The sequence below is a fragment of the Eulemur rufifrons genome, chromosome 16, assembly GCF_041146395.1.
Source record: "Eulemur rufifrons isolate Redbay chromosome 16, OSU_ERuf_1, whole genome shotgun sequence".
Classification (NCBI taxonomy): domain Eukaryota; kingdom Metazoa; phylum Chordata; class Mammalia; order Primates; family Lemuridae; genus Eulemur; species Eulemur rufifrons.
The window spans coordinates 68,311,937-68,339,618 of NC_090998.1; the positions used below are offsets into that span (position 1 = coordinate 68,311,937).

General features: G+C 36.7%; 1 protein-coding gene across 2 annotated transcripts in view; it reads right to left on the reverse strand.

Annotated features, from left to right (window-relative positions):
• Positions 1 to 27,682, reverse strand: part of KITLG (KIT ligand) — an 82,968-nt gene that overhangs the window by 25,733 nt on the left and 29,553 nt on the right. For both annotated transcript variants that reach the window (XM_069490477.1, XM_069490476.1), the window contains exons 2-3: positions 24,625 to 24,738; positions 13,386 to 13,448 (exon numbers count right to left, since the gene is read on the reverse strand). In XM_069490477.1, the coding sequence (XP_069346578.1) occupies positions 13,386 to 13,448; positions 24,625 to 24,738 (177 nt within the window). The remainder of the gene's footprint in view (positions 1 to 13,385; positions 13,449 to 24,624; positions 24,739 to 27,682) is intronic.

The following is a 27,682-nucleotide window of genomic DNA, read 5'->3' on the forward strand; positions in this document are numbered from 1 at the left end:
AATTTAATTCTCTTGAAGAATATTTATCGTTTACTCACTGTGTTCTCAAAAGAGCTAAAGATGCAGAGGGAATCACAAAATAATTACTGTAGGAGAAAGTCCTAGCCCTCAAGGAACTTCCAGTCTTTTGGTACACTGGAACATAAAATAACTGATTAATAATAGCTTATGTTTTGAAAATGCTTGACAGATTTCAAGGCTTTTAAATAGATAAAACAGCCTTGGCAAGAATATGGTCTGGGAGAGAAGAAGCACTTTTGCCTGGTGTCAGGACCAGCTACGCTATTTGTGGGACCTAGTGTAAAACGCGAATGTATTCATTGTGCAAAAATTATTGTTCAAAAACTTGTTCAGGCCAGGTGCAGTGGCTAACGCTTGTAATCCTAACACTCTGGGAGACCAAGGCGAGAAGATCTCTTGAGCTTAGGAGTTCGAGACCAGCCTGAGCAAGAGTGAGACCCCATCTCTACTAAAAATAGAACAAATTAGCCAGGCATTTTGGTGTGCACCTGTAGTCCCAGCTACTTGCGGGGTGGGGAGGGGGGGGAGAGGGGGAAGAGGATGAGGCAGGAGGATCGCTTGAGCCCAGGAGTTTGAGGTTGCTGTGAGCTAGGCTGACATCAGGGTACTCTCTAGCCTGGGTGACAGAACAAGACTCTGTCTAAAAAAAATAAAATAAAATCTGATAATAAAGTCAATTAAGAAAATATTTTAAAGAAAAGAAAAAAATCTTATTAAGAATTTCAAGATTGTGATAGCAGAACATTAAACCAAGCATGGAGCCCATAAAGCCAGAAGCTCAAGCCTTGGAGTCAAGCATGAGTGAGTTCAATTCTGGCTAAGAGACTCCAGGCAAGTGACATAAACTCTGAAAGTCACTTTGCCTGTCTATACAGGAAAATAAGCAACCTTCCATAAAGAGAATCTGTGAGGAGATAATGTAGGTAATCTAAATATAAGTTGTATGAGGGTAGCAGATCTTTTAAGTCTTGTTCCCTGTGGTATCCCCAATACCTAGAACAGTGCCTGACATATGGCATTTGCTCAGAAACTATTTGCTGAATGGTCCAAGTGAGTAAAAAAAGGATGAATGAGGAAAAAATACTTTACATCAGAGGTTAGCACACTCTTTCTGCAAAGGACCAAACAGCAAATATTTAAGATTTTGTGTGCCAAAAGGTAAAATATGTTATGTAGGTACATTTACAACAACACAAAGCATATTTCCACAAGATTTTTCCTATAAAATTCAAAATGTAATAATAATTAAATACAATTTCTTTTGTATAACATTATTAATTGTATATACAGTATAATTTTTTGTTATATAGCTCTATTAAGGAGAAAAATGGAATTCTTTTACTTTGGGTTAACACTTTGCTTAGTGGGGATTCAAAGGCAACATTCTCATCAACTAGACTGCAAAAGTTCATGTGTAAAAACCAATCTTAGCCGGCTGGCCTTACAAAAAAAGAGGTAGAGGGATGGATTTGGTCCACAGGGTATAGTTTACCAACCACTGCTCTAAATAGGTGTTAGTCAATATAGGTTTAGATTATTAGGAAGAACTTTTCAGTATATTAGAATAAATTTTAAGATTTTTAAAATTAATTTTACATTATTTAGAATATAATTGGTCATAAGTTTGCTTATTTCATATAATTTAACATGTTATCTTTTCTTTTATAAAGATCTTTTAAGTGGAGAATCTGATTTATTTTTAACCCTGCCAAATGCTGCAATGAGATAAATAAGATTATTATTAGGAATAGCTAAAACTGACTTGGCTCATTAAAATCATAAATAATTTAATACAGCTTCTATTGTAATAAAAATATTATATTCCGAGAAACTTATGCCATGTAAAAAAAAAAAAAATCAAACCACCACACTTTATTTCTCTACTTACCAGCAGAATATCTCTATGGGGAAAGTCAAAGTCATTTATTTATTCTAAATTATACAAGGGAGCCATTTTACATTTATTTAACAGAACAGTTTTAATTAATATAATACAGCCAAAAAGGAAACCAGTTTATCTACAGATAGGTAAGCTCCAATTCCTGGAAGCATAAATGTCATTCAAAACTTTCAGGATTGTTGGCTTTGGCATCAAATTAGTAGGATAAATAAACTTCAAAATGGGAATTAGTTCAAGTGGCCATTTCAACTCATAATAACCAAGTTCTCAAAGACTATGTGTTTCCAAAGTATCTTCAGAATGGAGTCTTTGTTTTGTTAAACCACTGCTTATCTCAAGCACATGCAAGTTCATACTTGCATCATATAACAGGTCTCTTCGAAAGCTATCAGTCTTTCCTTGGGTGCTGAATTCCTCTGCAAGTTTCTCTCGCTTTAGGTAGATATAATTCCTTAGAAACAGCCCTATCAGCAATGAACAGATTTCCTAGGATATATATAGAACACAGCATATACTGCCAATACTGTAAATAGTATTCAGTATTATACTGAATAATATTTATGTGACAGAATACTCTTCACCAATTCATTGAATTATAATTGAGCAAATTTTTCTGTGACAAATAGATTCCAGGTATTAATCTTTTAAAACTCTTTCTTTCCTCTACTTTATGAATATGCTTCCCTAGGATCACTGACAAGTGAGAACCAAAATCAGACTCCCTTGTTTTGAATTAAATTAAAATTGAATTTAAAATTAAATTAAATGTTAAATGAATGAGTTTCTTCTTCTTTTTCTTTCTTTTTTTTTTGCTTTCTTTGTGGTTAAAGAAGAATTTTGTTTATTTCTTTCTTATTTTTAAGCTGGGGAATTCTAGGGTGCTTACTGCTACTTCTGTTGATACCTATTTTTAACTTAACTCTGTGTTTACATTTTGTATAGTTCCTATTTAGCTATAACCCCTCCCCCATTTACATATAACAAAATCAAAAGTCTGACAATCAACTGTTTCCAGTAAAATTTTCAACCCCAATCCTGTGATTTCTTATAGTTAAATCATGGATATCCCACAATCTAATCCTACTCTAATGTCTGCTCTTTTAAAATTATGAACAATTTGTTGACAACTGATATGAACTACTTGATTACATAGCTGAAAAGCCACGTATTTTGACAAACCCTTACAATTATATTTCATTCATTATTTATTCTTGCTTGTGCCATAGTTCCCTGGAAAAAGACTGCATCATCAATTCAAAGGTATACTTTTTCAGTAATTTGTTTAACCAGCTACATATTAGCTTTTTAAGATTCGTGGATTTATTAAAGATAAAATCAAGGTAAACAAATAATATTCAATGTCAGCCGGTTTCAACCTGCTTGCCTGTAAGAGAAGAAACCAGTTTTGACTAGAACATCAAGCAGTTGTGTATTTTTTAATTAAAATAGTAAATGATTTTCAAAGAGAATAAAATACAATGATCTAAGTATTTCATTTGTGAGATGATAGGAGGTCTTTCTGTTTTTCAATTCTTCCAAGACTATGATTATGAAATGGACAATTAAACATTGTCAAATTCACAAATGCAATTTTCCTCTGCTTTAGTAAATGTTATTATCACTGTTTCTTAACTTTCAGAGACCATTTTAAACTTAATTTTATATTAGTATTGACTCACAACATTTATTCTAAGAAAGCAGGGTATAATGCTCTCCTTTTCACTAGAAGAATGTAAAGGATGAAGAAAGTTGACAGTCACACAGGATGTCAGAGGTGACACAAAGAATGTCTTTTAAATTCCTGAAGTACATGTACAGTAATTTGATGTTTCATTCACCCATACACATAGTTTCCAAAGGAAGAAATATAAACCTTGCTTTGAATGTGAAAACTTTTTTCTTGACTCCATACTTTCAATTTCTTACCTTCTTTTTTGGCAGCTTCTGTCTTACATTTTCTGGGTTAATTATAGCAGCTCTAGCTAGGACTACTGAAACAACATGTGCTTTCCATTCCTACATAACATGTATTGTTCCAGAATGCAAACTGAATCAATCATATTCAGCCAATATCCTTGACCTGCTAGCTACCACTACTACTGACAATTTGGTTAAAAACTGTGAACTTCATTAGGGATTTTAAAGTAACATGAGCACCAAATCCATGATTTCACTAAAGGCTTAAATAAAGGATGTAATTAAAAATGAATAAAATTAGAAGTATTCTAAACATAACTAGGAACATGACTGTTTCCAAAGACCAACAACAAAAGTACCCACGCACATTCTAAGACCCAACATAAATTTTAAAAAGTTGATATACGCCTCATTCAAGAAACTGTACTGCTTTATTAGCTGAAAGAATCTGACACATTATTCTGCATTAGGATTAGTTGTAGAGAGAATCTCAAAGATCAGTCACCTTAAGATTTACTGAATTAGAAGCCAAAAGTAGACAAAATATACTACAACATTTCTTCATTGGTGAACTTTATACTACTTTCCATTCGGTAGCTATATTTCCAAGGACTATTCACCCAGCCTTCTAATCTAACTAATCCAATTACCAGCATTACTGCCCAGTTTGATTATTTCAGTTTTGGTTCCTTTAATGTGTGTCAAACCTTAGCCTTGCTACAAAGGTATGCATGCCCGGGGCACAAAGCATTCCTTTCTGCTAGTGCTTTTGGCATCTACCTCTTCATCTAGAGCCATGTCATTAGAATGATCTAGAAGGAATGTTGAAGACCCTCTGGTCCAGTCCCAGCAATTTCATAAATGGGAAAACCAAGGCCTAGAGCAGTGAAATGGCTTGTCTAAGGTTACATAACAAATGTAAACGGAAACATTGGAAACCAGGGCTCTCAATCACTCATCTAGTTCTTGCATCAGTGAGAATAGTTGAAGCACATAAAACATTAGTATTTTTTTCTGCCGGATTCACTATGAGTCATGTGGTCCCACATCTGGACTAGACACACTGGTTCTAAGGATCAATTAAGAAATCACTTGGGAATAGAAATAGCTCTTTCTGTCTCATTTCATTTAATCCAGAGTCACACCAATGAAAGCAAACTTCTCCAATGAATCGTGCCGATGAAATAGCAAGTGCCAATTGCCATCTGTTGACTTTCTTCATATCCTTCTGGCTTTTATCCTATAGCTAGAAAGCTGACACTCTACTCTCAAACATTCCATGAGCGGCAAATGTAAAACATTCTTATAAAAGTTACTTTACAGAATACTGTGATGTTCATGTTGCTAGCATAGACTCCAAGATCTTAACTCCTTTTTGGTTGAGCTAGGGTTTGTAATGATTCATTTTCATCTTCTCCCTAAAAAATTAATTTGAGTCTTCTGTGTTCACTTTAGTCGTCTAACTTTGCATTTTCTTGTTTGAAAATGGTAATCAACCAGAGCACTATAAATGTGTGTTATTTCCCAGGGCAGGCCTATAAATGGCCCCTGAGCCAGACCCAAAATAGCACAGTGAAGGAACAGGGAGAGGGAGAGCAACCAGGATAAACCAGAGACCCAGTTTTTAGTTCCAACTCTGTCGACTCACCTTGCAATTTTAGGCAAGTCACTCAATCTCTTCATGGCTTCAAGTTTCTCTATTTGTCTAACGGGAGTCACACTATCCATCTGAACCTGCTTAGCCCTCAAAATGTGCCTGATGTGACAAGGAATTAAAATTTTAATTTTACTTAACTATAATTTCTTTAAATTAAAAAATCACTGGATTTAGTGACCAGAAAACTTTTAAGTGTGTTTGGACAAAAACATAAGAATAGGAATCTATATTTTTCAATGGTAAATTTTATGAAAATCTAAATATGGAGTAAATATTTCTGATGAAAATTTAGTGTCAGAACTGGAATGTGTTGCAGGTGTAAAATGTACAGTGGATTTTGAATAATACGAAAAATGTAAAATATTCCATTAATAGTTTTTATATTGATTTTAAGGTGAAATGACAATATTTTGAATAGACTGGGCTAAATAAAATTTATTATAATACAATCACTTATTAAGATGGGTTCCAGTACTGTAGGTTGAGTGTACAAAAGAGCTACTTCAAAACAACATTTAATGTCAAATTTTATTCACTCAACTAACATTTATGCTTATTCCTTTAAAGAAATACTTTCTTACTACATGGGAGGTGGGAGTAGATGAGTACCGGTGTCTACTTGGCTGGCTTATTCTATTTCTATAGGAGGTACTCCACATCTTACATACCAGCAGTGAACTTGCCCTGTGGCCACAGCTGACTGGACAGTGGTGGTCACCTGACTCAGATGAGCTAATCAGAAAGTTCCTCCCTAAAACTGATAATGATGACAGGAACTGATAGTCTCTGAGCAGGGCTGAAACCGTAGTATGCAAATTTGGGACCTCTGGGGCCATTATATTCTACCAGGTGACTGGAACAAAGGAGATAAATTCTGCACAAGAAGAATGAGGCAGAGATGCAGAGATTCAGAGACAATGAAAGGAAAATTGATAGTTTTCCAATACTGGTTCCAGTCCTTTCATGAGGCTCAGTTGCATCCCTGCTGTTAGGTGGCATGCTATTCTTAGTGTCCTTACACTAATGGGACTTTTATTGTTAGAATCACAGAAGTCTCAATTAATAAGATGGTCACCTTCAAGATTTGGAAATCTGGCATTTTTGCCAGCAGTTAAATGTTTATTGGTAAGTATTTTTTGAGTAGCCATTATTGGCTAAAGAATGGTAAGGCAATACAAAGCAGTGAAAGATTTACTCCCTGCTCTTTAGATAGTTAAGATACAGTACAAAGAGAAAACATAACAACAAAATCCTGTAATAATGATGGCATCTGACAATTATTGCATGTATACCACATCTCAGGCTTTTCTTACCTTAATTATTTCTTCAACAATACTTTCAGGAAAATACAATAATGCATACAATATTAAACTATTATGTAAGTAATATATGATCAGGTACCCAAAATGAATAGCTTCTGGACAAATTCTATAGAAATTAAGAGATAATGAACTAAAAGATAATGTCCACAGCAGGTACGATGTCAGTGTTGCTGACTGCTATGATCCTGGCACCAAGTAAAATGCTCAGCACACAGCAGGTGTGATGTCAATTCTCCCTGACCAAATGATACAGGGGAGAGAAAATGTGGTCTGAAAGAGTAGAAAATTGCCCTGTGAGAAAAAGGGATCTTAAACTAACCTTGGAGGAGATGACCATTAAGACATATTCACCCCCAAGACATTCCATGATTCTGTAAGGAGAATTTAGATAGGTGAATGAGAGAAGAAAGTGCGTCCTAAGCAAAGTCTTGGAGTTGAGAATAAGCAAGGTGACTTTAGGAGGCAGTGATGTGTGTGGCTAGGATGGCAAGTTTCTGTTGGAGAATAATGGGTATTAAGATTAGATGGCTAGGGTGACACAAGATTATGGAGAATCATGAACATTAATTTCAGGCATTTGGCTTTCAGTTTGCAGTAAGTGGGAACAATGAGAAGGTTTTTGAATACAGAAATGGCTCAATTAAAGCAATAGAATGAAAGCCTCAAGGACACCATGATTCCTCCAAATTGCATAACATAACTCTCACAATTTAAGATCTTTCATAAATGCACACCTGTCTAAAAGAAGGTAACAATAATGTTAAGGTGCAGATACTGTGTGATGAGTTACAGGCACTCACCTCATCATAATATTATGATGGACTATATTCAGTTGAAATTTGTGCTTCAAGGAAATTACAAATGATTTGTTAATACATGTCAGGGATCTTTCTTCCTTCCTTCCTTCCTTTCTTCACTTTCTTTCAACAAATATTTACTAAATGCCTACCCAATAGACACTGAGGATGCAACATAGAGCAAAAAGAATACAATTCCTGTCCTCAAGAAGTTTACAGGTTAGTTGAAGATTATCAATTAAACAATCTCACAAACAAATAGAAAAATGCTACTCTGAGAAATGCTATGCAAAGAGTTTCTATAGGAGGCGAAGGAAGGCTTCCTTACAGAAGTAAAACTGAAATATGAAAGCGTCAGGTGTTAACTAGATAAAAGGACCGAGCAGAATTCCAGGTACAGAGAAAGCCACACAAGAAGCAATGGTGGCAATGGGCACATGTGAGGATGAGGGACTGAAATGACTTGGAAAGGTGCTAGATCATGAGAGTCTTGGAGGCCTTGCCGAAGGAGCTCATTTTCCTGTTTCCTAAGAGCAACGAAAAGCCATTCAATGAATATGAAGGCAGAGAGGTAAAATGATCAGATATATTAAAAAGAAAATCACTCCATCTACTCAAGAAGAATCAAAACCAGGACATCACATATGCCGTTGCCAGTGTTTGGAACACAGTGACAAAAGACACAGCTGTCCATGCCTGACAATCTCTGGCCTGTGCCTAAGTTCAGTGATGATGATGAATAAAGTGGTGACTTTGAAAAAAAAAAAAAAAAACCTCAAATAATAAATCCTGAGATGTCAAGGGAGATGGGAAGAGCCCAGAGGCAGCAGCAGGACCAGGCAAGAAAAAGCGGGAATAGCTGAGAGGTGAAACTGCATGGTTGAGGAAGGGAGCTGCAGAGGGAAGATGCCTGGAAGGGTTATTGTTGGAGTAACATCGTAGGTCACCAAACACTTCCTCACTTAGCCATGCTTTAAAAAATATCATAATTAAAAACTGATGAAGAATGATAGTAAAGATTGATTTGGGTAAGAATCATCAATCGATGCTAAATCTATGAAAAAAAACTTTGATAAGGAATAGAATGCTTACATAGTCTAAAAGTGTCCTCCCCCAAATTGCTAAAGAGTAAATACACACAAGTAGATGAGCATCATAAACAGGTGATCAAGACAAACAGCTCCTTGGAGGGAAGGTGGACATTGGTTGCCTCTGGATGTGATAACCTGGGCATGCATCATCACCTGTGTAGCACTGTGGCTTGGAATTCATGAGCCCAATAGAATCATTAAGAAACACTAATCAAATGTCTCAAAGAGAAATACTTTACATTAAGGGGAGAACTGTCTAATTCAAAAATTTCAATGTCATAAAGACAAGGAAAGGCTGAGGAATTCTTAAAGGAGACTAAAGATACATAATGTATTAGTTTCTTATTGCTGCTATAACAAATTACCACAAACTTGGTGGCTTAAAACAACACAAAGTTCTTACTTTACAGTTCTTGAGGTCAGAAGTTCAAAATAAGTCTTAATAGGCTAGAATCAAGGTGATCACTGAGGCTGCATTTCTTCCGGAGGCTCTAACAGAGACTGCTTTTCTTTGCCTTTTTCCGGCTTCTACAGGCCACCTACTTTCCTTGGCTTGTGGCCCCTTCCTTCATCTTTAAAGCCCGCAGTGTTACATTTTCAAATCTCTCTTTGGCTTTGTCAATCTTGCCTCCCTTTTTATAGACTTATGTGGATTAGATTAGGCCTACCCAGATTAACGCAGAATAATTTTCTCATCTCAAAGCCCTTAACATAATTACATCTCCAAAGTCCCTTCTGCCCTGTAAGATAATGTATTCACAGAGAAGATGACCGTGTGAAGCCATAAGTCACATGATATCAAAATGCAAATCATGGATCTCGTACTGGAGGAAAAGAAATGTAAAAAGTCAAAAAAAGATAAAATTAAAATATAGCCAATAAAATGTTGTAATTACTGGCAAATTTACTGAAGTTGCAAATGTACTGTGTTTAGGTAAGAGAAGATCCTTTACTTAGGAAATACACAGTAAATTGTTTAAGGGTAAATGCTCATGATGCATACTACTTATTCAAGAAGTTCAGAATAATAAGACACACATGCATATATAGAAAGAAAGCAATAGATAAAGCAATTGCGGCAGGATGTTAAAAAAATAGGTGGATTTGGATTAAAGGGTAATGGGTATTCTTTTTTTTTTTTTTAGACAAAGTTACACTCCTCTTGCCTGGGCTAGAGTGCCATGGCATAAGCCTAGCTCACAGCAACCTCAAACTCCTGGGCTCAAGCGATCCTACTGCCTCAGCCTTCTGGGTAGCTGGGACTACAGGCATGTGCCACCATGCCTGTAATTTTTTTTTTCTATTTTTAGTTGTTTGGCTAATTTCTTTCTATTTTTTAGTAGAGATGGGGGTCTCGCTCTTGCTCAGGCTGGTCTCGAACTCCTGAGCTCAAGCAATACTCCTGCCTTGGCCTCCCAGAGTACTAGGATTACAGGCATGAGCCACCGTGCCTGGCCGGTATTCTATGAATATTACTTATAACTCTTCTGTAAATTTGAAATTATTTCCAAATGAAAAGCCAAAAGAAAACTGATGAACATATAATTTATTTTAATTAAATAGCAATGAAGACTTTTTTACTCAAATATCACAAACAACCCATCGTTGATGTAATGTTATAAAAGTTTGAATGAACACAGATGTGTGGCAATAATCCACAACTCGGTTTTTGTTCTTTCCGCAATAACAAGTCTAGTAAATAGAAAGGACCAGAAATGTTTAGGTATTTTTAAGGTTAGGAAGTTGAAGGTCATCCTAACAGTCTGGCAATATTATAGTTTCGGAGAGTTTAAAATAGAATTTGATGATTATCGTTAGATTTAAATACTAAGTGGTTGATCACACCCTGCTATTTGTGAGAGAAAATCCTCTAGGTAATTTTCTAAGAAGGTTGTTAGAAAAGTGGACTCCCTTTTCCAGGAATATCTAGTTGGTTTTTAAAACAAAAACAAAAAAAATTAAAGTATATTCTATTCTAGAGCTTTCTTCTGCCCAGTGCATCTGGCAGAATATTGCTGCCTTGGCCCCAGAGAATCTTTCTGGCACCCACTCCCACTCCACCCTCTATTGTTTAAAGACAAAAGATAAGGCAGCTGGGACTCTGACCACTCACAAATAATCAGAGGCCCCTCCACTGGGAAACTCTTCTGGTCTTGGCAGAAACTAACATTTTAAAATGAAGGTAAAACAAAGGGTAAGTACTCCTGCTTTTGCCCAAAGCCTTACGCACGGGTTTGTTTTTCTTGCCAGTTGTGGTGGCCAAGAACAGTGTTTCTCCAGTTGCTCCAGGACAGCGTGCCAGGATCAAATAATAGTGGACTTTGCTCAATTACAGAAACAAGCACAAAATGTGTGGCAGCGAATCGGCCTTATTTTCACAAGTTTGGCTCTTGCTATCACTAGCCGATACTGCAATCTAGGCTTTAGCACAATCTGTGATTACACCAGCACAAAATAATCTAGTTATTTTCAGTTCAACACTTGTTTTTCGGAGAGCAGCAGGATTTCCTCGAGTAACTTTGGCAAGCACCATCCTAAACTAGCTGCTGTAGCCAGGAGTAGGGATGGGTCTTTGTTACCTAGAGGATTCTCTTCAAACACTTTCCCTTGGTAGGAATTGTAATTATTTAGATCCCCACATTCTGTAACCCAGGGTTAAGAGTCAGATGACCTGGGAGTTTCTTTTTAAGACTCTGTCACTTTCTAGTTGTATAACCTTGGACAAAATACTTCTGGGCTGTAAACCTCACTGTGTCATTTGTAAAACAGGAATTCTACCTTCATCACAGGGGTTTTTCAATCATACAAGGAAATAAATATGTGAAATCATCTTGCAAATGGAAAATTATAAAAGGTTAGACAATTTCTTCCCACTTATTATTAAAGTTTTTAACATAAGGTCATTGCCTAATTGATGTGTGTTTGTTCCTTAAAGTTGTCTAGTAAAGTGCTGGCTCCTAACCAGCCCTTTTGGTTAGTTTTTCTAACTGAATACTTGTTGACTGAGGGATCAGATCCTTGGATTAACTAACTTTCAGGCTGCTATAATTTTACGTTTCTATTTCCAGAGAACTCCCTAGGATAGACATTGACTTAGGTGAAAACTGGTTCGACATGTTGATACATGGTCTAAGGAGTTCTAAGGAACTTTAGGTAGTTCATGCTAAAATGCTTACTAATGAAAAGAAATACAGCCATTGACATTCTCTTGAAATGGTAGTCTTGTAGTTTTTGAAAGACCTTTTAAGCATAAGGCCATAGTGATGTGCTTCAATTGGTAATCATTTTGATTGATCCCCAAAATTATTCAAAACCTAAAACAATCTGCACCAAGTGATTGTGTAATAAGTGCCAAATGGTTTTAAATTTACTCAAGGAACACAATGCAGTAGTTAAAATGAATCAATATGAAACAACACGTCAAAAGTATGTTGAAAAATATAAGCAAGTTGCAAAGTATATATAGTAATAATGGCACAAACATAATTTTAAATATGCAAAAAGCTTGCTATCTTATGTATGGATGCATACTTTGCAGTAAAAGTATAAGAGTGTGCGGGGCTAGCATGCACCATTCTGCTCTACTCAACTACAGGGGATGCTGTCCTCATCCCAAGCCCTGAAAACATGCATTGAATGAAAAAGTCCAGCTCAGAATAATCATTACCCCTAAAAGAAAAAGTGAGGACTGAGATAGGGGAGGAATATCTTTAGTTATACTTATAATGCTTCATTATTAAAAAATATATTTGAAGCAAATATTGCACAATGGTAGGGTTTAACAAGCTCTGTGATGGGTATCCAGGTATTATATTATTCTCTACGCTTGAAATATCACTATATTGTATGAGTTCTGATACTATGTAACGAGAAAAATAATTAAAATATCTTGGCTTCAGTAATAGAGTAATATTTATAACAGTAACCATATACTTTTACTGTAAAGTTCTAAAAATCTATTGCACTGCTAATAAATTCAGAGATAAAATATTTTGTGTTCTCAAATAGGTAAGAGTGAAACTTACATAAGACCTTCTCAGATATGAAGAGAAAAGACTTTATATAAATTTCCACGCAAGCCCTTTCTGGGAGATGCTCAAGGAAAAAGAAATCTGTGGTTAGCTCTAAAGAAGATGATCTTATTTACTTTGGGAGTAGAGATGGCTCTGGCTCTCTGTATCCACAGATTAAAGCAACCAAAGGTGAAAACTATTGGAAAAATAGCAATAATAAAAAATAATGCAAATTTTGAAAGTAAAATATAACAACTATTTACACAGTATTTACATTGTATTAAGTATTATAAGGAATCTAGAGGTGATTTAAAGTATATGGAGGATATGCATGGATTATACGCAAATACTACACTATTTTATATAAGGGACTAGAGTACCGGCAGGTTTTGGTATCCACAGTGTGAGGGGCGGGTGGGGTGTGTGTGGGAGTGCCCTGGAACCAATCCCCCCACATACTGAGGGACGACTTGTAAGGTCTAAGACACATGTACTGAAATGCTCAGTGCTAAAGTTTAGCAGTTGCTTCAGACAGGGGAAAACCTATACAAAATCAAATTCCAAAGACATCTTCAAATCCTGATAATTACCAAACTCCCAAATGGCAGACAATTTCCTATCTCAGTATGAATGATCCCATCTCTTTTGGGAGTTATAGTTTACATACCAAAACATCCATCCCGGGGACATATTTGAGGGTAATCATGTAGTCTTTTGGAAGATTTGCCACCTACAGAAACCAAAAAAAAAAAAAAAAGAGAGAGAGAGAGAGAGAGAATTCCATAAGAAAATTCATACACATCAATTAATCATATTATTTTTAGTGGTTTGGAGAAAAACACATACAAATCTGTTACGCTTTTTAAAGTTATCAGTGGATTTAAATATTTACATATATATTGATTTTTCATCCTACATTTCCCTTTGTAATCAAAGGCATTCTCCAAAAACAAAAAAAAAAAAACCAGTAAGGGATAATAAAAATCTTTTGGCCTTCGAATTCAGTTATGCTTGGCTAAGTATAACCTACTGAGTTTTCGAAACATGATCTGAATTTCAACTTCCACTTGTTACCTTGGAATTCCCCGCGGGACTATTTTCCTACTGTTTCTCCACAGAATTAGTAATAAGGTATGCTTCCTCGTCAGGAGTTCTCAAAGCATGGACCTCCATGTGATGTGCCAGCAGCAGGAAACCTGCTGGAAATGCAAATTATCCTGCCAGGCTATGCCTGACCTACGAATCTTACTTAACAAGTCCTGCAGGTGACTTTGATGCATGCTTCAGTTTGAGAACTACTGTTCTATGTTGATCCTAAAAAAAGCTGGGTGAAATTTCAAAAGAACAATGCTGCTGACGAAATCCAAATGCTTTATAACTTAAATAAGTTAGAAAGATTCAGTTTGTGATGTAACAATCTGCTTAGCATAAGCTGAACACGTGAGATGCCTCAAATGTCTGCCTAGCTTCTTTTAAAGGCTTTAATCAATCAGGGCATAAGTGAGTAACAGATTTGGAACCACGGAATTGGGAACAAATCTAAACCCTTTGTACATTGTTTCCTCTCATTTACAAAATGGACATCAAAGTACCTATGTCAAATAGTCATTTAGCGTTGAAATAGATGAATGTGCCAAACACACTGTAAACACTCAATCCACAATCTTTATTCAGAGCTGTATTGGCAACTAACTTCAGAGGCACAAAACCCTGGTAAGTTATAGAGTTCTAAGTTCTCTTATTTCCCCTCCTACATCACCAACTATGTCATCCCCACCCTTGTCTTATATCACCAGCTGAATAACATAGCCAACAACTGATTTAGCACATTGGGTATTAAGACAATACACAATGTAAAAAGTAGTTTTGCACCATTTCATCGTCAATGGGTCTACCTTGCTTTATAGACTTATTTTACCACCCATCCTATCTTTAAAAACTTTATTCTCCCTATAGAAAGCTGAGATCATGTACACGCTTGCTGGGCTAGGCTATCTCCCACCAGTCTCATAACATTATCCACATGGTTCTTCTTGGCCTTGCCATTAGCTCCTAGAATCTAAGAGCACTTTGGTGAGAAAAGAATCCAGACTTAGGCAGATAAGAGCCAAGGTAGTAACTGATGCCACCGTGCTCACTACCATCCTACTCCCAGTGATACCACCCCACACTCATTTTAGCCTGGAGCTGAGGCACCTAGTCTGGCTGTTCCTTCTTCAGTTCACTTCATCATAAGATGGTAACGGTGTTTAACATTTACTGAATATTTACTATATGTCAGGCACAGTGTTCATTAAGGCACAAGTTGCATTATCACATCCTAGCCTCAGATCCCTCTGTCATATTATCTCCATTTAACAGATGAAGAAATTGAGGCTCAAAGAGGTCAAATAACTTCATTAAGGTCAGACGGCTACATGTTAAGTCTGGACTAGAATCCAGGTCCCTCTGAGGGCAGAGCCTCCCTCTTCTCTTAGCACCACATTTTCATCTACTCTCTGGGCACTTGTCCTGAATATTTTCCACTTGTGAGTCCCCACCGTTATCCCTCCTCATGTCACCCTTAATAAAAATAGTAGAATCCTTGCTGCTTATGGAAAACACTTTAGAGCTGCCACAAAAGGTGGCATTTTTCATTTATTTTAGGGGTTAATTTCCTTGCTCTTTGCACTTTTTTCCTCTTAGTCAAACTTCCCATCATCCTTTCTTTCATAATTTCTTTTCTCTTCTGAATCTTCATCCCTATCTTCAAAAAGCAATATGATCTAGTCATTTTATATAAACTCCGGTGGCAAAAACACAGTAGACACCTTTGCCGGTGTGAAAGCTGGAATATGACATTGATAAGCAACATTCTATTTCGTTATGAACCAACCATGTAAGTTAAAGCCGTTCCAGACGGAAAAAGGCAGGAAGAAGCTGCAGGTATTCCAGACACGAGCTGCTTGACAATCTAGCCCCTTCTTCAGCATAATTTACAATTATTTTAAAACTAAAAAATATACAATTAATTGAATTAGTATTTAGAAAACTTAGGATCTGCATATATATCTAAAGAGCAGAGAAAATATGAGGGATATGCTAGCCAATTCCATTTTATGAATAATTTATATTAATATACACAAAAAATTTGTTCAAAAACTTCTCTTACCAAGACTGACATCTCCACACTGTACCACTTGGGGGAGTGTATAATAATAAAGCAATTTTTGCATTAAGCTGATTTACTGATATTTAATTTCTAGTGGGACTGAAAAATAATACTACTTTTGAAAAGTGCTTTACAATTTATAACAAGTTTTTCATACACAGTCTTTACCACAACTCCATGAGATGTCTTATTAAGCCTGTTTTATGGCTGAGGACATGGAGGCTCAGAGAGGTCAACTGGCATGTCCAAGGTCACGGGCATCAGGAGTGCTTGGTGGTGGCAGGATGCCCCGGCCCGGCGTGCTAGTGCTCAGCACATCTACCTACACAGTGGTCTCCCCTCTGTAACTTTCTTGGCTTTCATTGGTTCCTTTCCAATTACATTTGGAAGAGAACTTAGGAAGTCAAGCTACAGATATTTGTGGTCACTTCATAAACTATTATATTATACTTTGTAAGGATTTTATACAGGATGGGCATCCCTAATCCAGAAATCTGAAATGCTGCAAAATCTGAAACTTTTTGAGCACTGACATGATGTCACAAGTGGAAAATTCCACGCATAAATACTTAAAGAAACTTTTTTTATGTACAAAATTATTAAAAATATTGTATAAAATTACCTTCAGTCAATGTATATAACCTGTACATGAATTTCGTGTTTAGACTTGGGTCCCATCCCCAAGATAGCTCATGATGTATGTGCAAATATTCCAAAATCTGAAAAAATCCAAAATCTTAAACACTGCTGGTCCCAAGCATTGTGGATAAGGGATATTCTACCTGTAGTATGTTGAATAGTATTCACAAGGCACAGATAACCTTGTGCTAAATTTGGCTTCTCTAATGTAAATTGATCATTGTGGAAAGTTTTATAGAGCAGAGGGAGCCTTTGGCCTGGAACCTGGAAATGTTCCTTAGAGGCAGTGAGTAACTTCTGGAAACAGACTGCTCAGGTTGGATCCTGACCCTGCCAGGGGTCTGAGGCAAGTTACTTCATCTACTTTAACCTAAATTTCCAGAAGTGTAATGGCAATCATAATAGAATCTAGCTAATGGGTTTATAAGGATTAAACAACTCCTGTAAAATACTCAGTGCTTAGGCACAATGTGTGAACAAGTATTATATAAGTTTCTTTCAATGTTAAATGCAAGGGAGTGGGTCATTCTAGATAGAGGAAGGGTCACATGCTAAGACAAAGAAATGGGAACAGTCATGGTGTATTAAAGAGGCCAGATAAGAGCTAAGAAATATGCCCGGAAAGCCACATGAGAGAGGGTTCTCTCACATGCTGGCCTAAGAGGTTAAATGGGAGGCAGGAAGGTACGGCTCTACCACCAGAACCCTACAGCAAAAGTCTGCTTCTGCTTAGGCATGTTGCATCATCGGGTGGAACTTCTATTCCTTTTCTGTAAAATAAAGAGGGTAAACTAGATAATTACTAAAATTTCAGTCTGGTTTGACTTTCTTACATAAGTTATGGTGCAGCACAGAACATGTTTAAACAGGGAGGGAGCATGATGATAAATTTACCAAGATTAGTCTGGAAGGAGGGATTGGTGCAAAGAGAACACAGCCAGGCAGAAGGTTAGAAGACCACTAGAAAAGTGCCAAATATCCACTAAACATTTATACAGAAACTGGAAACTAGAAAAGCAGAAACCTGGTCTAGAGTCTAGCGAGGTGTCCCCTGTTGATAGAGTTAAATGGATAAGTAACTAAGGCTACATATTTTGAAAACAAATCTATTCTAAAAAAAAATCCAAAAAAACAGAATTTAATTGATGGAAAATTTTACCAAAGGCCAAATCATTCCAATGAGCTTTGGTCTGGAGTGAAAGGATGCCAGATGGTAAAAATTTTATAAAACTCCAAAAACAAGTTACTTCGTGATGGGCTAACTTTATAAGATGTGCCCCATTTGCCATCATCTTTGGTTGTTCTGAGGACTGATCATATTCAGTGACACTGGAAAAAAAACATGCACAGGAGAACAGCATTTGGAAATGCTGGAAACTTGGCCAAGAAAAAGTCTGCAAGCCAAACTGGAGCTGGCTGCATAGCATGTCCTGCGGGTTTTTGGACTCGGGAGAAAAAGAACTCAAAGTCAGAACACTTTCTAATCACTGGATCTCATGATTCAAATGTCATTGAGGCCCCTAAATCTCATGAAATCAGTGGCCGCTTGGCTATTCTTGGCGAGATCCTTACTAGTCTGAGTTGTCTCTCCCAAGTCCAATAGAGAAATCAAAATGCAATAGTGACTCGTTCTTTCCCTGACACTGCATATAAAATGTGCATGTGTGAACCTTTCTGAGGGAAGAGTCCATGGTTTTCAGTCTCATCAGACCCAGTGAAGTTTAAGAATCATGGCTGTAGAGGCAAAAAAGCTCTACTCTTCTATCTAAATATCATAGTTCACTCATGTATAGCGGCCTTCCAAAATAATACAGGAAAAGGTTTTTTGCTTTTCTGTTTCTTCTGATAAATTATCTCCCACTGACACTGACTAAAAACCTAACCAACCCGGTCAATCACCTCTAGTTTTCAAAGATGTTTGGGTGTTTTTCTTTTTATAATAACTCAGTGATTAAAAAAATAATAAGATGACAACAACTTCAGGAGACCTTCCTAGGTCATCTTTCCTCTGTGAAGAATACTTAGGTAAAGGTGGATGCCCCTGTTTTCCTTTCCAATAGAAGAGATTAAAAACTTTTTTTTTTTTTTTACCTGATGATGACGATTCCAGTTAAGTAGCACTAATTGAGCTTCTACAGTTTAAGAGCTTCCTAATCACAATAAAGATAGGTGACTATAATTCAGGAAATAAAATTCAACAGGTTACAATAATTTATTTATTGTAATTGAAGCTGACATCTGAAAATTCTGGGAAGGCATTATAAATTATCAACCAGATTATTGTGCTCCAAAGACAGCTAGTTATGGGTTCAAATCTACTCAGCTTTCTATTTCCCAGGTGATGGTGGTCCGGTTACTAAACATCACTGGATCTCAGCTTCCTAAACAATAGGTTGAGGGTAAAAATAATTACCTTATAGGGTTGTGAAAACTAAAGTAAGGAAACAACCCAGTTTTAAAAACCAAGAACAGAAGACATATTATCTAAATGGTTTATTCTATAAAGAAAGAATGATTTTTTAAATGATAAGATTGATATGCTTGATAATATAGCAATCCATCTTGATAGTTTTTATAAATATTATTTCTAATATACTTCTGTCCTTTCTTTAAATACTAGAAGTCCTAAACATAGCTTTAAATAGAGAAATAAATTTCTACTGACCACAGAAGTAGAAATTAAAATGCTAAATATGGCAAACTAATAAAAATACATTTTAAAAACTATTCATCTATCAAACTATTGTTTTTCAAAGGTCAAAAAATTATGTGAGACCTCTACTTTTAAAGAGACGATGATATGCATAGGACATTTAAAGAAAAGCTTAGAAGTCATCCAGAAATGGGGAACTTCAGAGGCTACAATTCTTCAGTTTAATGCAGTGGTAATTCTAACTGAAGAACATATTTGAAGAAGAACAAAAATCAGAATTAATCAAACCTGTCCATTCAAAGTGTGAAAATCTGTTATTTGAGGATGTTTTTATAATCTCCAAGAGTCATGTATTAACATGACTTAAAATAAGAGCGCACCATAAGACCAGGAAAACCATGGATTCCTCTGCTCTAATTCTATCTCACTGATTTGTGGACTGACCTTGAAAAGGCAGAGTAATTTTACCTCTACAAGATGGGGACAGGACAGCAATCTACTTTAAAAAAGAAAGACAAATCATTACTCAGTAGATAAAGATAAAATATTTTCTAAAAGCAACAAAGTCACATTTAATTAAATTCCCCCAAATGAAGGAAAAACATCATCACAAATCATGGGAAGAGTAGGGGGAACAAACAGGGAAAACTAATTTGAACTACATCAATATTTGGATTTCTTTCTTAGATGAACACTTACAATTATTAAATGCTGCAACCTAACTATCCCAGAGATATAAGTTTTAAAAGTTGATTCATCCTTTTCCTAGATACTTGACCCTTTCTTTAGGTAGGTCTGAGTTTGCCATTTAAAACAAGTCCTGCAACATTTTTTAGAAACAAAGCAAAATGTTCTGTAAATAGATGAACTATTATGCTGAGTAAATATGCCAAGAGGATTTCAAATGAAAACCATGGGGACCGTAGGGACAGTACAAAGTGTCCAAGAAGAAATTAAAAAAAAAAAATTGACAGTAAAATCATAAATCATGTGCTTCTGTGACATGAGAATCACCCCAAGCAAACAAACTTAAGGTTTGTGGGCACAGTGCAAGTTGTCACCGAATGCAAAGACAGGAACGAGTAGAGACTGCAAAGGAATGATTTCAGTTGAAGAAATTACTGTGAGCACAGGCAAAACTACACTGTCCAAGCCCACTTTCTTGCCCTCAAATAAAATGTGCCAAGGTTATGCCTGCAAAGCACATTGCTCTCATTCTGTATAACTTCCTTTGGTCCAGGCATTATTGAATTATTCCAAGAGGTACAACCTGAAGAAATATCATTATGGAATAAAATAATTTCAAAGTTGAAAAGGGCCTCCAAATTTCCCTAATTGAGTAGTTCTTATTGTCTTCGGAGTCACAGACTTCTCCTCTGAGAAATGATGAAATCTACATTCTCATATCAGCAACGGACATAATGCACATGAAGGCACAATTCAGAGCTCCATGTGCAAACATTTGAAGTTTATGCGTCCTAGATTAAGAACTATTGATCATGTCCAGCTTCTTCATTTTAAAAATCAGGAAACTGAATCCCAAAAAGGTTTGGTGATTTGTCCAAGGTCACACAGCCAGGTAGCAGTAGAGCTGGTATTCAAGCAACCCAGGATTCCTGGCTTCCATCAAGATGCTTTGCCCCACTGTTCTTTAGAGAAAGGCTATGATTATCTGTATCCATAAAACTCAACAATCACTCGTGTTGCTCTCTGAATTAGTGAAATTAATTAGGATAGGAACACTCAGTTTCTTTACAAACATGAAGAAAACAGCACTATTAGCATCATGGCTTATGCAGTTTTGGTACTTCTATGCAAATAACTCTAATGTAGGACGCTAGTTGGAAACATTAAGGTTCCTACACCCCATCTCCACAAGTTGAGATTCAGTACTTCTGTAGTGGTGCCCTTACAGCTGTACACTAAGTAAGTCCCTAAGAGACTGTGATTGGCCGGTCCTCAAATGATAGCCTACAAACTCCGCTTTAAAGCAGTGGCTTTCAAACTTTTTTTTTTTTTTTTTTTTTTTAGTATGCTCAATTCTTTCTTCAAGCCAAGTATCATTTGGACACCTAGATATATAAAGAAAGGCCAAGCGGTCTGGTGGGCTTTAGAAGCCAGTTTGAAAACCAGGTCCAGAAAAGACAGCCCTGGTAATGGGGCCAGGAGCTGGGTTTTCCCACTCTTGGGTCTCCGTTTTCTTATTTATACAATACTTTGTTTAGATTTTCTCTAAATTCCCTTCCAGCTCCAGTATCCTATGATCCTGCAAACACCATTCCTACTACTGTCACTATAATTAGCTAAGATCTAGCAGCACCTACTATATTCCAACCACCGTTCTATTAACTTGTTTAATCCTCGCAATCACTCTATAAGGTTAAGTACTATTGATACCTCTATTATACTGATGAGGCACAAAGATGCTATGTGACAGTAACTGATAAAAATTTATAAATACTTTCTCTTATTTAATCTATACCACAAAAGTGGGAAGTAACTGAGATTTAGACAGGTCATTACTTATCCAAGGTCAAAGAGCTGGGATTTAAACTCAGGTCTGCCAGATTCCAAAATCCATTCTTTTAACCAAGAAATTAGCAGGCCCTGTGCTGTACCATAAAATCTTTTTAATGGAAACCATTTATGTGTTGGTATTGTGGTGTTAGTGATATGTATATTCGTATTTTTATGGAGATGGTTGACCTCCCAAACTAGATTATAAATGTTCTGACCTCAGGCATTTTTTTTTAATACTTTTATATTTCCTATTCTATGAAATACAGGCTGTGAATTATGTAGGTCTTTATTTATTCAATTAGAAGTGATATTCCTATGTTTTATTAACTTGACTTTTCCCCAAGTGGTTTATTAAAAAATATAATCCAAAGAAAATACACAAATTTCCCTAAAGCAACTCTTCAAACTTAATTTTATTCCCTTGAGTTAATTTTTGGAAGGAGGAAAAATCATTTTTTTCAGCTTAATGATTTGACATTTGCCCTTGGAGTGATGAATTATGTTTTAGTGTCAATATTAACAAATATCCCTTTCCTGGCACTTCTCTTCTTTCTCATCTTATTAAGGCTTCTTGCCATTTCTCATTGTATCAATCGATAGGTAACTAGCTTAGAATAAGCAGATGGTTAAAGACAAGAATAGAAAATCTTGGAAGGTGCTTATAATACCTACTTATTCCACTTGGAAATACCGGTTTGACACTTCACAGGAAGTAGTACTTATTAAGTCGTATTCCTTAAACACTTAACAAATAATAATGCCTCCAAGCAATTTTTCTTAAGTATCATGTTAATCTTGAGGATGCTCAGCCTGTGGTCAGATACAGCATTATCTTCCAACTACGCTTCATTGCCCACATATTTGAAATTATCTGCCTAGGACAAGTGCGGGTCTCCCCAGCTCATTCTCAGCTCCTCCCAGGGTTAAACAAGCAATTCCATGAAAGATGTAACTTCCCAGTGACCTACTTTAAACATATTTTGGAGATTTGTATAAACCTGACATCCTTATAAATCTATACAACATAGGTATAACTAGTCATGGTAAGAATTGAGATTAAATTAGGGCCAAGATTTTTTTTAGTCTCTAAACTTTGACAGAATAGACCCTCCAGATCGATGGTTCTCAAACCTTCTTTCAGAAATTTGTTAAAAGTGTAGATGCCCGGAGCCCTGTCTCAGATGTATCAAAGCAGTTTCCTGGTGTGGGGCCCAGGCACCTACAAGTTTAATGAGCAGAACAGGCGATTACGATGCTCATCAACATGAAGCACATCATTTCTTTACTCACCTGACAAACACTTAATGAACGCCTACTACTAATCTACACAAAATTTAGACTATAAATACATACAGTGTTTTTAGTATTGTTTCTTAGGTCCCAAACTAACAAGCAACTTGAGAAAAAAAGATCATGATCTACCTCTGTAAAAAATACTTGCCTCTCACCCCCATCCCTATGCACAACACCTAGCTGGGTACATAGTAGGCAAATGTTGCATTGCTTTGCTCAGCAGTCCCTTAAGTAAGACACGTCGATACATCTTCAGCTGCTACATTAAAGAATGCTTGTAAACCTAGACTCTCCAGGTGTCCTGAGGAATCAGCATAAGTTGTATGTGTGTTTCTAATTCTGTATTGAGGCTAAGCTAGCAAGACTTCAACCATAGCATTAAACTTCTGCTTTGAAGTTCTGTATGAACCCAAAATAAAACGTATACACCAGGAAATATATATATAAGTATATATATCAAGAGCAGGGAAGATAAATAGAGCCCTCTCCACTCCATTTCCTATTATCTCAACAAGGACATTTTTCTTTCTTTTCTCCATATTATAACCCCCATTTCTTCCCTATTTTGACATCACCTCTGTTCTCTAGTCCAGTGGTCCCCAAACTTTTTGGCACCAGGGACCAGTTTCATGGAAGACAACTTTTCCAAGGACAGGGGAGCTGGGGAAGGGGGAGGCAGAGCTCAGGTGGTGATGCCAGCAATGATGGGGATGAGGAGGGAGATGCTGTGAATACAGATGAAGCTTCACTGGCTAGCTGCTGCTCATCTCCTGCTGTGTACACCCCCCCCCCAAAGTTTCATGGAAGACAATTTTTCCAGGGACCACAGGGGTTGGGGACTGCAGTCTACTCAATATTCAAATAACCGAGTGTTACCTAACTGCCTATTTTGAATCAGGAACTTACAAGAGCGATCTCAAACTTTTGTTCATCCAGAAATGACACATGTGCATGTAAAATCTCCCCTAGACCGTGAGAGTTTGCAAGGATGCATTCCAGACGTGTTATGTCCTCTCTGTGGTTTGAGCGTTGAGAGAAAGCATCTGGAGCAGCCTGGCATGGCACTGGTAGTGACTAAGGGGCACATCAGTGCAAATAGTTTTTGCTGAAAGAAGAATTCCAACGTGGCAAATGGGGGAGATGAGCCTGTTCAACATTTGGGTAACGTATTACTCCTCGAACTGTGTTTGCTGAGGGAGTGAACACCACCCTCTCAATCCCCACACACGTGACTCAGTCTTCATGCTGATGGAAAGGGGAGAATGGCCATCTAGATCTTCTGTTAGGTTTGTTAGGGAAGAGTAGGGAGGCATGTGGAGGGGAAACAGAACACACCGGGGCACCCACTAAAGAGATTAAGAGGAACAAGCTGGTGCTGGCCCATCAGCACACAGCAAACTCTCCAGGGTCCTTCACTGCCTGTGAAAGAGGGGAAAACACCAGCAAAGAAACACAGTCACTGCAGGGCAGCGCAACCCCGATTGTACCAATCAACTCTCCATGACCTTAAATATTTCTATAAACCCTTTATGATAACTCAGTGATTCCTTTCCTTGTCTTAGAAAAACAGTATTTGGGGCAATAAAAATCTAAATCTTTGATCAAAAAGCACAACAGAGTCACAGCTGCAGAAAAAGCATCTTTACTTACCAATTTTGTAACGTCTTTTACATTATTAGTCACACGATTTCCGCAGGTCCCTTTGGTCTTGACGAAAGGATTAAATAGAAGCAGTTGAAGATAAATGCAAGTGATAATCCAAGTCTAAAGAAAAGCAGAAAAATTGCTCAATGACCATCAGTTAATATCTGTAATCATTCAAGCTATTAACCCCTTATGCTTTGACTTGGAAAAGGCTATCTACTGTATTTAAAAATAAAAAGCAATTGGCTTAAATACAATTAAGTGCTAAGCATTCAAACTATGCTTCAAATTTTTTTTTTAAATTCTTAAAATTGGGTTTCAATGATTTTTTTCAGTGACATTATTGTTAACTTTTGTCAAGAGCTTTCTACAGCCAATTTTCTAATGGCAATCAGGAATAAACTTGTAGCAACGTGTGAAGGATTTACCACTTAGGGTATCTTAAAAACCAGGGAATGCATAAAATTCATACCTTAAGGCACCAAGAGAAACTTTGTGTTTCTACTTTAAATGTAGACTGTTTGGCAAGTAGCAGCATAACCTCTGAGCAGTTCTTTAATCCAACAATCTACAACACTACACTAAGTTAAAATGAGACAGAGAGGTATATTTTTAGATCTAAGACAGAATTTAACCTAATTTGTGAGCCATCAAATGACTTAATGTTTTGAAGCACAGCTTTTTTGCCATTTAATAAGGAAAGTATTTCTTTAGCCAATGGGAAGACATTCTTGAACCCTAGCAGAAGTAATTCTCTCTCTCTATTTCTCTCTCTCTCATACACACACTCACCCCTTAGAAAATAACACTTTCCATCAGGTATTGTGGTTATTTTTATGAATCACTGATTTTTACCTATTATATTAATACTATAATTTAGAGTTTTAAGAACTTGGGCATCTGATTTATCCGTGTCTTTACAACACATAACACAGTGCCTTTCCTATAAAAAAAAAAAAAAAAACCCTTAATAAATATTTGCTGGATGAATCAGTGGCCAAGGTGAAAATACATTCTAATGCTCTAATTCAATAACCATTTACTGAGCATGTATTATGAGACAGAGACAGTGCCAGTCACTAGGGAAACAAAGACGATGAAGATGCCCTTGATACTGAGAGGCAGGTAAATAAATAACACCCACACCATGTGGTAAATGCTCTGGGAACATAGAGGAAGCAATTAATCAATTAAACTTAAGGGGGTAGAACCTGTAGCAGGAAGACAGTGCCAAGAAAAACCAGAGAGAAAATATGACTCTGCCTGGATTTTCGAACACAAGGAAGACGTTGTAGGAGTTGACATAGAAAGGAAGGGCATTCCAGAAAAATTAAACAACATGACAAAAGCATGCTGATGTGAAGATTTCTCATTTGTGAGATTTCTTTTATGGGCTAACAATCTTCTATAAAAATCTCAAAATTACACAAAAGCCCAGATGCACATGGCTAGAAATCTTTCCTATTTATGTAGCTGGCCATATGTTAGAAGGCACTAGATTATTACTTTCAATTGATATCTGTATGCTAACTAGATATTATACTGGACCAAACGATGATTATCATTTGCTGAAATTTCTAAGACTACAATGCTACCTTCATGGATTACAGTGACTTATAAAGAAAATTAAAACTCTTTGTTCCCTTACCATGGAGGTCTATCTTAGCAGTAATCCTGTATAATTTTATTTAAAGCTACTTTGAGCACTGTGGGATCACACTCTTCATAGTACTGTCTCCCTTGGGCCACAACGAAGACTAAATTGTGTAAAAAATTTCTCTAAGGGGAATTCCTCTTTGTGGACAATCCCAACATACAAAATCTCCCCTTATAACAAAGTCTTCTTTCACATGTATAAATATAATTTACTAAAGCCCAGCTTTCTTTTATATTGTCATTGCTAAGACATGATCCCCCTTGAAGTGTATTAATATTTTTCCAAGGCTCTCTTTCATGACATGATTTGGGAACTCTTTCCAAGGATCTCTGTAATGGACCAATCTCACCAATACCCATATTCATAGTCTCAGCTGTAAGAAATCCAAAGGCAGACATTCTGTTACTTGCCATCACTGTACCTTATATCTGGCATTGAATAGACACTAAAGAAACATTTGTTCACTCGTTCATTCAACAAACATTTATTGAACATCTTTAGTATATGCCAGGTATTGTTCTAAATGCTAGGGTTATGTAATGAACAGAAAAACAAAAATCCCTGCCCTCATAAAGCTTACCTTCTAGTGAGGGAAAGACTAACCATATTCAACAAACAAGTAACTAGGTTATACAAAATGTCAAAAGGTGTTAAGGGCTACGGCAGGAGTTTGAGGCTGCAGTAGCCTATGATCACATCCCAGCACTCCAGCCTGGGTGTCAGCAAGACTTCATCTCTACAAAAAGAAAAATTACACAACAAGGTAAAGGATCCTGGAATCACAGTGTCTATTCTGCTCTGCTGGCAGCAATGATCTTGGTTCAGATTGACAGTGGCACTCATGAGTCACAAGAGGCATCATCTAGCACTTTATGTATTACTGAGCTTTAAGAAAGAATATAGGACAGGTAACAAAATATCAGGTACAGCACCAGCAGAGCAGACATCCCATGACACCAAGGTTGTCTCTAATGTCAATCACTGCACACTTGGTGTGTATGTCGCAATGACAGATGACACTGGGTAGTCAGGACCACTCCTTTGGCTCATACCTTGCTAGCTGAGTAGCCCTTTCAGGGACACGTCATGAGCTTCTATTCATTTTCCAGAGCAACTACCTTCACCCACCCTAGTACCAGTTCCAACAATAAAATACATTATCAGTGCTTGTTCTGCTACCTAGTATCTTCAGCTGGATTCTCCTGGAGGAAGTATAGTGTACATCTATAAATTTCTTGAGTTCTTGCTGCAAGGAGAATTAAAGGGAAGGTCAAATCCCCAGGCATCTCTGAGTCTAGAGAGAAGCCATAGAGTGAACCATTACTCCTTTCTTTCCAGATGGCAGTACATGTGGAAGCAGCTTGAAATTTTTAACAGGGTGATATCTGATGAGTGCTTCACTGAGAA